The 12,196-nt window shown below is 45.8% G+C and overlaps 1 protein-coding gene across 6 annotated transcripts in view; it reads left to right on the top strand.

Moving 5' to 3' along the window:
• Window positions 1-11,787, top strand: part of ZCCHC8 (zinc finger CCHC-type containing 8) — a 38,819-nt gene extending 27,032 nt beyond the window's left edge. For 2 of the 6 annotated variants that reach the window (XM_078780527.1, XM_078780528.1), the window contains exons 10-15: window positions 2,762-2,904; window positions 2,993-3,120; window positions 3,466-3,552; window positions 6,541-6,655; window positions 9,553-9,795; window positions 9,930-11,787. In XM_078780527.1, the coding sequence (XP_078636653.1) occupies window positions 2,762-2,904; window positions 2,993-3,120; window positions 3,466-3,552; window positions 6,541-6,655; window positions 9,553-9,795; window positions 9,930-11,080 (1,867 nt within the window). In that variant the 3' untranslated portion in view covers window positions 11,081-11,787. Of the gene's footprint in view, window positions 1-2,761; window positions 2,905-2,989; window positions 3,121-3,465; window positions 3,553-6,540; window positions 6,656-9,552; window positions 9,796-9,929 lie in introns of all 6 variants that reach the window. The other 4 variants (XM_078780526.1, XM_068121051.2, XM_078780529.1 and 1 more) reach the window with 3 other exon arrangements.
• The last annotated feature ends 409 nt before the right edge of the window (window positions 11,788-12,196 follow it).

Genomic DNA, 12,196 nt, shown 5'->3' with positions numbered 1-12,196 from the left:
GAGGTTGGGTATGTGACAAGGATGAAAAGATTCGATTTTGGGGAAAATCTGGATGCATTAATTTTAAGTGATTCTTCACCATTTGAGAGATATGGCCAAAATGCAGGGTGCACATGATATTTCAAAAGGTTGTGGACAATGTGTAATAACTTAGTGGATGAGTTGGTTAAGTGACAAGAACAAGCCGATTAGATTTTGGTTCAGATCCGGATCCAGATCTGGCCCATCAATGGGACACAAAATGTAAACTGGTCAGTGGTCACCCTGTTGAGGGTATGCTCTCTAGTGAGTGCCGTTCTATTTATATTCTGCTTCCATATATAACAACAACATGCATTTTAAGGCCATTTTCCCTGCTAGAGCGAGGGTTAGCCTTGCGGGCCCCATGACAATCTTCTCCATTTTGCCCTATTTTCTACATCTCCCCTTGTGAATCCCCTTGCCCGCATTTCTTCTTCGACCACCTTTAGCCAAGTCTTTCTCGGTCTTCCCCATCCTCTACTTCCTTCTACATTCATTTCCATCACTCTTCTCAACCAGTCACTTTCATCCTTCCTCAACACATGACCAAACTATCTTAACCTGTTTCTCTTCACAACATCCATCACAGGCTCTATTCCCATCATCTTTCGCAATTCATCATTTGTCTTCCTCTCTCTCAACGATACTCCACACATCCACCGAACCACTTGCATTTCCACCCTTTCCAGCCTTGGTTGCTGCTCTATGTTCATTACCCATGTCTCGCTCCCATAAATCATAACACTTCTCACACATGCAGCATACACCTTCCCTTCAGCTTCAACGACACTTCCCTCCTCGTCATCACACCACTCAGTTCCCGAAACTTCTTCCATGCACATCTCTCTCCAGCAACTGTTGCCAAGTGTGATCCACCTTCTCCATTCAGCATGTCTCCTTGGTAGCAAAAAATGTTTTCACCCCTTCCAGATTCATGCCGTCTCCAAGATCCAACTCAACATTTCTTCCATCTGCATCTCCCTCTGTGCACACCTTACACTTGAATGTAGCTGCCACACTGGTTAATGACCACTTCAGACCACTACATTTTTGATGAACCCACTCAGTGCACATTGTACATTGAATGGAGTTCACTCCAACACCCTTCCTGCACACAGCACACGGCCACTTCCCAGTTCTTTCCACCTTACCACATGCTTTACCACTTGCTATCACCTTCGTCTTTCCGATATTCACCTTCAGACCTTTTGCCTCCATACATTCCTTCCACTTGTTCATCTTCTCCTTCAGTGCATCCATACTTTCCACAATCAACACCAGATCATCTGCATACAACAACTCCCACGGTAAACCCTCCTTTACATTCCGAGCCAGTGCCTCCATCACAGCTACAAATAGTAGTGGACTTAGTACTGACCCCTGATGCACTCCCACCTTCACCTCAAACTCACCACTGTTCCCATGCTTCATCCTTACAGCTGTGTGCGCTCTCTCGTACATTGCCATCACTACTCTGATCACCCATTCCTCCACTCCTAACTTCCTCAATGCCCATGTCACTACTTCGCATGGAACCCTATCGAATGCTTTCTCCAGATAAACAAACCCAAGAAACAACTTCTTCCTCTTCTCCATGTACTTCTCCTGCAACTGCCTTACAATAAAAAGCACGTCTGTCATTCCTCTTCCTGGCATAAATCCAAACTGCATTTCGTCGATCTTCACTTTCTTCCTTATCCTCCTCCTCCAACAACCTTTCCAATACCTTCATTCCATGCTTCCATGCTTTAACTTTATCGCTCGATACGAGCCACAGTCCAGAGGGTCACCTTTCCCCTTGTATAGAGGGACGAGGGTACTCAGTTCCCAATCCACTGGAATGCGGCCTTCTTTCACCACCAGATTACAGATCTCTGTCATTGTCTCTTCACACCCCAACTTTCCGCTGCCTTCAACATATCTCCCACAACTCCTGTCGGCCCTCCCGCTTTTCTACTCTTCATTGCTTTTATCGCTTCCTCAACTTCCTTCTCAGTTATCTTCTCTGCCGGTCCTAAAACTGGGTTACTCTCTATGTTGCCATCCCAATTCATTCTCTGCATTCAACAGCATTTCCATATATCTCTTCCATCTTCCTTTAATTCCATCTGGGTCCACAACGATTTGTCCCACTTCTCTTTCGCTATCTGCTTTGCATTCCTGAATACCACTCTCTGACCCTCTTCCGAATGCAAGCGTTCTCCGATCATTTTCCTACATGCCTCCTGCGCCTTTGCTACCTCTTTCTTTGCAGCCTTCTTGGCTGCCTTATAACTTTCATGCTCTGCCTCTTCTGCCCCCGTTCCCTTCGCCTTCTGCCACTCCTTGAACTTCTTCCACTTCTTGTCAATCGTCTTTCCAACTTCATCATCCCACCACCATGTTTCCGAGTGCCTCGGTGGTCTTTTGTCCATCCACATACCTCACCAACGGCTCCCAACAGACTATCTTTCATTGACATCCAACCACTTTCAAGCTCAACCACGTCATCCTCTACCATACTCAGCCTCTCTTTTAATGCCTGCCTCACTGTCACCTCTTTCAACCTCCACACCTTCATTCTTGGTTGATATTTCACCCGCTGAGCTCTCCTTCCGCTTGACTGAATGACCCCCTCCGCTTCCATATGTTGTCCTGTTTTTTGCTTTGCCCCATTTTGTTTCTAACCCTTTGCCACCTGTTATTTTTCTCTGGCACGAGTCTTGATGTCTGTATAAAAAGCTTATTTTCTCCCTTTCAGCTCTGATCTGCAAGAGGCACTGGGTATGGTTGAGAACCATTTGCCTCCTTTTATCTACCGTATGAGGCAGCTGGGTTACCCTCCGGGGTGGCTGCGTGAGGCTGAGACTGAATCTTCAGGCCTAACTATCCATGACTCTGAAGGTAACAGAGACCGCAAAAGCTGAAGATTGTTTTAAGGTACTGAACTGTATCCTGCTGCTTGTTCACCTGTATTGTTCTATCCCAGTAGGACTGTGCGATGGTGAGATCAATGATGATACTGACAAGATTCCGCAAGATCAGCAAGTGACTTATGATTTCGGAAAAGTGGTGGATTTTCCTGGCTTTAACACTCCCCCTCATCCAAACACTCGAGATGTACGTCAAACCAAGCAGGCCTTGCACACGGCTTGTCACAAACCAAGTCGTGTCAAATGTTTCACATTCAACCATCATAGATGTCAAAGGACAGAAGTTTTTCAACTCTCTATTTTAGACTTCTTCATTTGTATCTCACTGCCTCTTCACACATTTGCAAGATGTACTTTCCTTTCCAAAATTACACCCTTCATTCACAGTACGGTAATTTGATTTTGCATTATCCCACAGCTGTTTTATCTTGTGCTCTTAGTTGTTGTTTTTTTATTTTTTAACGAAGCTTCAGACCCTTGAATATTTTGCCCAGCATTGACTATCTACACCGAGTTTTGCTGATTTTTGCAGGAGTGGAAAAGCTATGGCTCTGTCCCAATGCTATCACAACACAGCAAGGAAGCACTGTTGATTACGCTCTCCGCCAAGTCACAAAAGGTTAGTCGGTGAGCACCAGTGTATCCCATCATACTGATTAGATAGCTAAACCGGTTGTTGTAATGGTGATGACTTCTCGCGCTTTTCTTCGAAGGTGTTGGGGACGTTGCTTTAAGACCTTATTGCATCAATAACGACTGTGATCCAAGACTTCAGTATTGTCAATTCGTTTTTTTTATTGCAATGGAATGTGACACTACATGCCTGATTCCATTAAATGCAAGAACACCTGATAATTATCATTGTGGATTGGTGGTTGGGAGTTGTGTCCAAGAAATCTGAGCACATCAACCATTACTTGAATGTGTCTTGGGTCTATGCATTGTATGTCATTTCAATTTCTCCAATAGCCATTTGTTGATTCTTAAGAGGAACCCATTTACATGGTTTGAAAGGTACCTAAGATGTTCACATCCACCCCATCCCTCAATGACAATACGATTGGGAGCAATTCAGGCCTTTTTGAAAGGGATTAAAGTCACTTGATAAACCCTGGAGATTTTCTTCCAGATTGAGACAAAATTGTGAACCCATATTTGCTGTATAAAACGCCATTTCTGAAACAAGCTATGCGCAAACAAACACTTGATTGAAAATCAAGCAAGTTTTTGCAAGAATAAAGGTAAAGAAGCTCTCATCTGCAGCTTGATACAAAAATGCTCTCCCCTGTAGGCTGGCGACCCAGCCTCACACCTTGCTCAGTTTGATGCCATGGAAACCAAGACCTTCAAAAGCATTGGAATCTCCCGTGATGAAGCTAAGTCTATGGGTCTATCACTTTGCCATTGCAGACAGGTCAGTGGTCTCTGTCTTCTTCCACTTCCTTTTCTAGTCTTGTACCCTTTGCTCTCTCCATGCTGCACCCCATGCTTCTGCAGGGTGCACGTGGTCCACCAGTCCAACCCCCTTCTCGTGAAACACCAAAACTTCAGAATCGCTGCTCACCTCCACTCATTTGTTCCTATTTTTTTCCCGCCTGTGGAACCAACTTCCCCATCGTCTTCAATATCTTTCTTCCCTGCAGGTCTTCAAGACAGCTGTTCACCACTGCCTGAGGTCACCCCCAATCCAAAACCATGATATTTTCTACACCTGCTAAACTACTTCCCCCCCACTTTCACAATTTTGCTTCTGTATAATATCCTAATTAACATGGGCCATCAACATTTAACATTAATTAATTAACAACAATTGATTAACAATTGATTAACATGGGACAAGGTCTTATCCACAACCAACATGAGGAAAAGATCAAGATCCCCCACTCCCAAATTTTGCTTCTGTTTCTATCTTATCGACTCCCTGCATTCTCCCCTGCCCCTCATTCTTGCCTGCACATCCCTTGTTTTCTGTCTGTTTATTTATTTTGTGGGCTGAGCCCCTGTTTTGTTTACTTTTGTGACCCACCTTGCATATCTACCTGCATTTATAAGATGTTTTGTAAAAATATTACAGAATTCATATCTGAAACTCGTCAAGCACAAAACTTGCACATATTTTCAAAATGTGGAAAAAACACCCAAAATGTTAACTATCTTTTAAAATAAATATTGTCCAATCACAGCACTTGTAACATAGGCCACGCACAGCCATGAGCGCTAATCAGCCAATCGCGCACTTTGTTTCAGACTGTGCAGTGTACATAAGGTACTGGCGCAGCTGTCATGGCGACTTACATGTCGTCAGATGCAGCTACGGAAGGCGACTTTAAATGACAATAAAAACTTTTCATGCCAAAGTATCTGCCTTTGAATTACTTTTTTTTTTTGTGTGTGTACAAGATCGAGGCTCGTGTAAAACATCAATCACAAAAAAGAAAGAAAACGGACACACAAAACGTACAATAAAGGGAGCAGGAGACAAGATGGGGAGAGAGGGAAGCACACAAGTACAACAGCAGAGAACAGTGACAACGGAAGATTCGTGGGAGGGAGAGGGCTTGGGGGGAGGAGGCATGGGAAGGTGGGGGGAGGGAGGGTGGGAAGGATAAAAAGACACATGGACACTGCTAGAACTTCCAGGAAAGAAAGAAAGAAGTCGGGATTTAAAAAAAAAGTGGATCTGGGGTGAATTAACGGGAGTAGAAGAGATCAAGGTTTTGGATGGGGAAAGACAAGAGATGGTGGTGAACAGCTGTTTTAAAGACCTGGAGGGGGGTGTGGGATTGAAGAGAGTGAGGGAATTTGTTCCCGAGGCGGGAGAAAAGAGGAATGAAAGAGTGAAGGTGAATAGAGAGTTGATTATTGGCAATTTCACCAGAAGAGGGTTACTGGCAGATCTTGTGTGACCTGTAGGAATATTTGGGGGACAGAGCACAGATAGAGCTGGGGGAGTTAGGCCAGATAGGAGTCTGTAGAAGACAGAAAGACCACCAACCTGCCTGCGGTGAGTGAGTGAAAGGCCCTCGGAGTGGTGTGTGTGTGTCCTCAATCACCCACACTCCTGGGCAGTTTCCCCATCTCCACATAGACTACATACTTTATATTTAGAATTCCCATTCACTTATACACAGCTATATAGTAAAGGACACAAGATGGCGCTATATTTATTTTAATTTGCATAACTAATTAATGTGAAACTTTTTGCCCTGACGAGTTATGAATTCTTTGTAAGTGATTTTTAAACTAAATATATGCAAAATTTCAGCTCGCTAATATACCAGAGGTGAGTCATGAAAGTATAAAACAATTCGACACATTTTGCTTGTTCGGCCCACGGTCTACGTCCCTCAGCCCTGCTGTTGGCATTTCTCCATTCTCCTTCTGCTGTTCCTGTTATGTTGCATCCTGATTTGTTCTGTATTCCAGCTCTTCCACAAGCCTTGACCTGACAAAAAAGGCTCTCCATAAATCTCAAGATGCCGATTCATATGTTCAATTTTGTGGAATGGTGCTTGGCAGTTCAAACGGAAGACCCTCCAGACCCAATTCTCATGATCGAGTTATCATTGTGATGCTGATGGAACCAAATCCTCTTTCCTCCATCTAGGTTGTACGGATAAAGCGACGGCACATTGCTCCTGAGCCTGAGGCACCAAATCCTAACAAGCATCGTCGGGCATGGAATGAAAATCGGCATGAAAGTGACATGGAGATCGATTCAGGTGAGAAGTCTTGAGATGCTGAATGGTTGTTTATTTTCATTTTTATTACTGTTATTATTATTAACATTATTATTATTATTATATTATCAAGTTGGTATTTTGTGTCTGTGTGGGCGAGCACGCTAATATTTTAACACTGGTGAGGTTCCCGTGCTATGCATGGGTGGGAAGCCAAAAGCAAACGACCAATGCGGAAATGATGAATGCTAAACTATGGAACGAATAAATTCCACATTCTTGACACCTTGAGTCGAACGTCAGACATGGCCAGCCGGTTCGTGAATGACTTGGGTTAAAAAAAAATGGCGAGTGGTAAACTATGAAGTAATAAATTCCACATACCTGTACCAGTACCACCTCCAGTCGAACGTCAGACATGGACAGCTGGTTTGTGATGAACCACAGCCATGCAGGGTGCTTTCGCAACAAGTAATACAAACAAACAACAGGCATTTTAAGGCCATTTTCCCTGCTAGAGCGGGGGTTAACCTTGCGGGCCCCATGACAATCTTCTCCATTTTGCCCTATTTTCTACATCTCCCCTTGTTAACCCCCTTCTCCGAGTCTGATCCACCTTCTCCATTCAGCATGTCTCCTAGGTAGCAAAAGGTGTTCACACCTTCCAGCTTCACGCTGTCTCCAAGATATTTTGTATACTGAATCGAGGCTCGTGAAAGAGCTGACAACCGCGAGGGAAAGACAGCACAGGGGGACCACGAGGGAAAGACAGCACAGGGGAACCACGAGGGAAAGACAGCACAGGGGGACCGCGAGGGAAAGACAGCACAGGGGGACCGCGAGGGAAAGACAGCACAGGGGGACCGCGAGGGAAAGACAGCACAGGGGGACCGCGAGGGAAAGACAGCACAGGGGGACCGCGAGGGAAAGCCGGCACAGGGGGACCGCGAGAGAAAGACAGCACAGGGGGACCGCGAGGGAAAGACAGCACAGGGGGACCGCGAGGGAAAGACAGCACAGGGGGACCGCGAGGGAAAGCAGGCACAGGGGGACCGCGAGAGAAAGACAGCACAGGGGGACCGCGAGGGAAAGACAGCACAGGGGGACCGCGAGGGAAAGACAGCACAGGGGGACCGCGAGGGAAAGCAGGCACAGGGGGACCGCGAGGGAAAGACAGCACAGGGGGACCGCGAGGGAAAGACAGCACAGGGGGACCGGACCGCGAGGGAAAACAGCACAGGGGGGCCGCGAGGGAAAGACAGCACAGGGGGACCGCGAGGGAAAGACAGCACAGGGGGACCGCGAGGGAAAGACAGCACAGGGGGACCGCGAGGGAAAGACAGCACAGGGGGACCGCGAGGGAAAGACAGCACAGGGGGACCTTGAGGGAAAGACAGCACAGGGGGACCACGAGGGAAAGACAGTACAGGGGGGGACCACGAGGGAAAGACAGCACAGGGGGACCGCGAGGGAAAGACAGCACAGGGGGACCTCCATCTGCAGCTCCCTCTGTGCACACCTTACACTTGAATGTAGCTGCCACACTGGTTAATGACCCTCTCAGACTACTACATTTTTGATGAACCCACTCAGTGCACATTGTACATTGAATGGAGTTCACTCCAACACCCTTCCTGCACACAGCACACGGCCACTTCACAGTTCTTTCCACCTCACCCACATGCTTTACCACTTGCCATCACCTTCGTCTTTCACAAGTAATGCTGAACAGCTTTAATTGGCTAAATTTGATTTGGCTTGTGAACGGCTACATGACGCCTTCGTGCCTTGCCAATGAATCTTACCAATGCAGGTGGGATCTTTCCTGCCAAGACAGAGCAAGAAGGCATGTCAAGACAGAGTCACAAACTGGCAAGACAAATTAATAACAACCACAATAATAATCCTGTGATGAGGCAGTTGCTCTGAAACAACTTGCCTCTCTTCCCGGAAAACAAACCCGACCTAAGACAATCTCAGCTCATTCCACAAAGCACTCAACAAGTGTGTCCGCTCTCAGGAGAGCCAGAAAACAAACCTCAAGATTGAACTTTCAAAGTTGTATTCCTTCTCTAAAACCTGATGGCATCTTGTTAAGTCTCTCTCCGAAGTATACTACACCTCCATTCCTTCCCTCTCTTCAAAAGGCACCACAGCCAACTCAAGTGTGAATGCCTCAATTCTGTGATTGCTTCCAAATCTTGTCTCCATCGAACCCCTCACTCTCTGCACCCTGCCCTATCTCTGATCTACTGATCTCAAAAGAATGACAGGCTGAATCAACCCACCTGGTGTTAATTCAATAGCATGACAGGGGCTCGAACGCTGGACCCTTGGATCTCAAGCCAGCCACCTTAACTGTTAAGCCAACATCAGGCTTTTTCAATCGCCTAAAACCATCCCATGTAAACCCCAAGTACAACCACCAGTTTTCAACTCATTCGATCCAGCAATTCAGGAGTGCATAAAAGTCGCACAGAGATGTCTTGAATTATAGTATGATCACTCTAGAATTTATTGAAACATATTATCCATTTACGTTTATGTCTGACGTGTTGTTTTTGAGGTAGCACACTTATCTTTGGGCAGTCTTTTCTTGGTTTGTCTTTTCCCATTTATTAAACTGTGATGGATATTCCACAGGTTTGGTGTTGCGTCAATGAATGTGCCATCCATTGGATGAGACTGTGATTGCAATCCATCTGCTAGCATTGATTTTTCTGGTGATCATCAAGGATCACACGATACCTTTCATAAAGAGAAGGCGATTGTCACAGACACGCTGGCCAAATTCCACATTCCTTCTGATGTGCAGAGACATTGCGTCGGCAACATAGTTGCACCTCAGTAATTATGCAATCGGTGGGCCAAATTCTTAATGAATCCCAGTCCAATATGCATTCACTGACGACTAATTGATCGTTTTTGTCTGATCACAGGCACAGACACTTCTGACCAAACGCCACAGCATTTGCCAGAATATGATTTGCACTGGAAGCCACCTCTTCCACCACCTACCCAGAACCAAACCCCTCCACCTCTGCCCAGTGATACTCCTCCATCTAACTCCCCAGTTACTTCTAGGCCTGCCTACCTATTCAATCCCCCACTTCCTCCCACATCCACACCGCCACCATTGCCAAAGGAGACGCCGCCTCCTAGTCCTTTCAATTGTTCCCAAGGTAAGTGCAGTGCTGGACTGCAAGGATTTCTTATTGGGGGCATTCTACACATCTTTTTTTAAAAAATGAAAACTGCCTATTGGTATATTTATTGGTTTGCATCCCCTCACCACATTGTGATCTAATCGGTGCAGGGTCTTCTCCAGTTCAACCTCCAGACGTGCCAGTTGTGGATGAGCAGATGGACACTGAGAGTCTCACCCTGGAAGACCTGGAGGAGCATGAACGCATTATTCGTGCCGCATTGCTCCAGTCTGAAGGCAGTGATGGTTCGTCTAGTCCTGCACCATTGTCTGTGTCCTCACAGCTTGAGAGTGGCAGCAACAGTGTAAGCCTAATGGGTGCATCTGAAACATGCGAAAACTTCCCATGTGAGGACGACAAAATACGTGGAGGAGATTTGGAGCCTCTCACAGCAACAAATGAGGATGTTGATGAAAAGAGCCAGGAAACTGGTTTGGATGAAAAGAGCCAAGAAACTGGTTTGGATGAAAAGAGCCAGGAAACTGGTTTGGATGAAAAGAGCCAGGAAACTGGTTTGGATGAAAAGAGCCAGGAAACTGGTTTGGATGAAAAGAGCCAGGAAACTGGTTTGGATGAAAAGAGCCAGGAAACTGGTTTGGATGAAAAGAGCCAGGAAACTGGTTTGGATGAAAAGAGCCAGGAAACTGGTTTGGATGAAAAGAGCCAGGAAACTGGTTTGGATGAAAAGAGCCAGGAAACTGGTTTGGATGAAAAGAGCCAGGAAACTGGTTTGGATGAAAAGAGCCAGGAAACTGGTTTGGATGAAAAGAGCCAGGAAACTGGTTTGAATGAAAATAGCCAGGAAACTGGTTTGGTTGAAGTCAAAGTGATGGATGAAAACAGCTTGCTGGAAAACGTTGGACACAGTGAGCAAGGTGAATTGGAGAAGCATCGTCCCGAGAATGAACAGAGCTGTCGGTCTGTTGCGAATCACACCTCCGAGGACCAATTACCTCAATCAAAACTCTCGGGTGAATTGGAATCTCCAGCTTCACCGACAAACCCGTACGACCGTGGTCTTGCTTTTACAACAAAATCTGGGAGTGGACCTCAAATTGAAGCCGTCGACCAAACCCCCGAGAATGCAGATTCCCCAGCTGCTTCAAGTCCATCATCTGCCTCGAGGCTGCCACATTGGAGCCGGTTTGCAGAGGGCGTTATGCCCTTTCAGTCGACACCCACGGCAGCACCGACCGGTGTATATCAGCGCTTGCGCAGTGTCCTTCTTCGCTCATCTCGACATCGTGGAAAGCGGCTTTAACACCTCTGCCCAACCTTTTCTTGTCGTTACTTGTTTTCGTTGTCTGCCTCAAGTTCGAACAACTTGTCCGCATTTCTCGAGAACATTTCGGATCAATTTCGTTTGTTCCTCATGTACTGCATGTGCTCCATTTATTCCCCTCATTCTTCAATATCATCTTATATTTTTCTTCTCTTTCTGCCCTCGCACACTTGATTTACACAAGTGAGTGCACTGTATAGAATGTCAGGATTCATAAGCAGGTGAACTATGACACTGTGAGTATCACAAATTGACCAAGCACCATGACATCACCAAAACTGATTATTTGATCTTTCTTCACCAAGCTGGCTGTAGTTCTCGTGCTTGACCATCGCTGGCTGCCCCCTTCATGTCCAGCAGTCTGTGGCTGCTTTGCAAATTCCATGTTTCTGAAAACAAGATTTGTGTGTCTATTTTAACTCTATTCCATCGGAATATGTTGTGGTGATTCCTCCTCATCTTGCTTTTTTGGGGAGTTTCTCCCGCCTCCCTCTTTTTTTTGGATTCTCAGCCTGTTCTGCTTTTACGTTTTCTTCCACATTCATCAAGAAGTCAGTGTTTTATACAACCGTTCATCTGATTTCCATATCGTTTTAATGATTGAGACGTTTTATAAATATATATTTGCCACCATGGCAATACGTACCAGCAATAAAGCATGGTCAATTTTGGCCATTGTGCTTCCAGGTGTGTGCACAGCTTTAATAAAGGCTTGGCTAAGGTGTGTGTGTGTGTGTGTGTGTGTGTGTGTGTGTGTGTGTGTGTGTGTGTGTGTGTGTGTGTGTGTGTGTGTGTGTGTGTGTGTGTGTGTGTGTGTGTGTGTGTGTGTGTGTGTGTGTGTGCACACTCTGTTTTAATTAAGGTGTGTGTGCCGCTTTTATTCGAGATCTCGCTAAAATGTGTACCAATTTAATGGACATCCAGGTATCGGTGTGGTCCAACATGATCGTGCAGAGGTAGCACACATACTTTTGATCTGTTTTTTTGGCCTGACTATCAACTGTTGGAATGATGCTTCGCATACAGGAAGTTAAAACACAGTGTGCCGTCCCCTCGAACGGAAGTTAGTCTATCAAGCTTAATCTTTTGCAATAA

The sequence above is a fragment of the Myxine glutinosa genome, chromosome 6, assembly GCF_964187855.1.
Source record: "Myxine glutinosa chromosome 6, kmMyxGlut1.1, whole genome shotgun sequence".
Lineage (NCBI taxonomy): Eukaryota > Metazoa > Chordata > Myxini > Myxiniformes > Myxinidae > Myxine > Myxine glutinosa.
The sequence above is the reverse complement of the archived record's forward strand: the minus strand, read 5'-3'. Positions and strand labels throughout refer to the sequence as shown.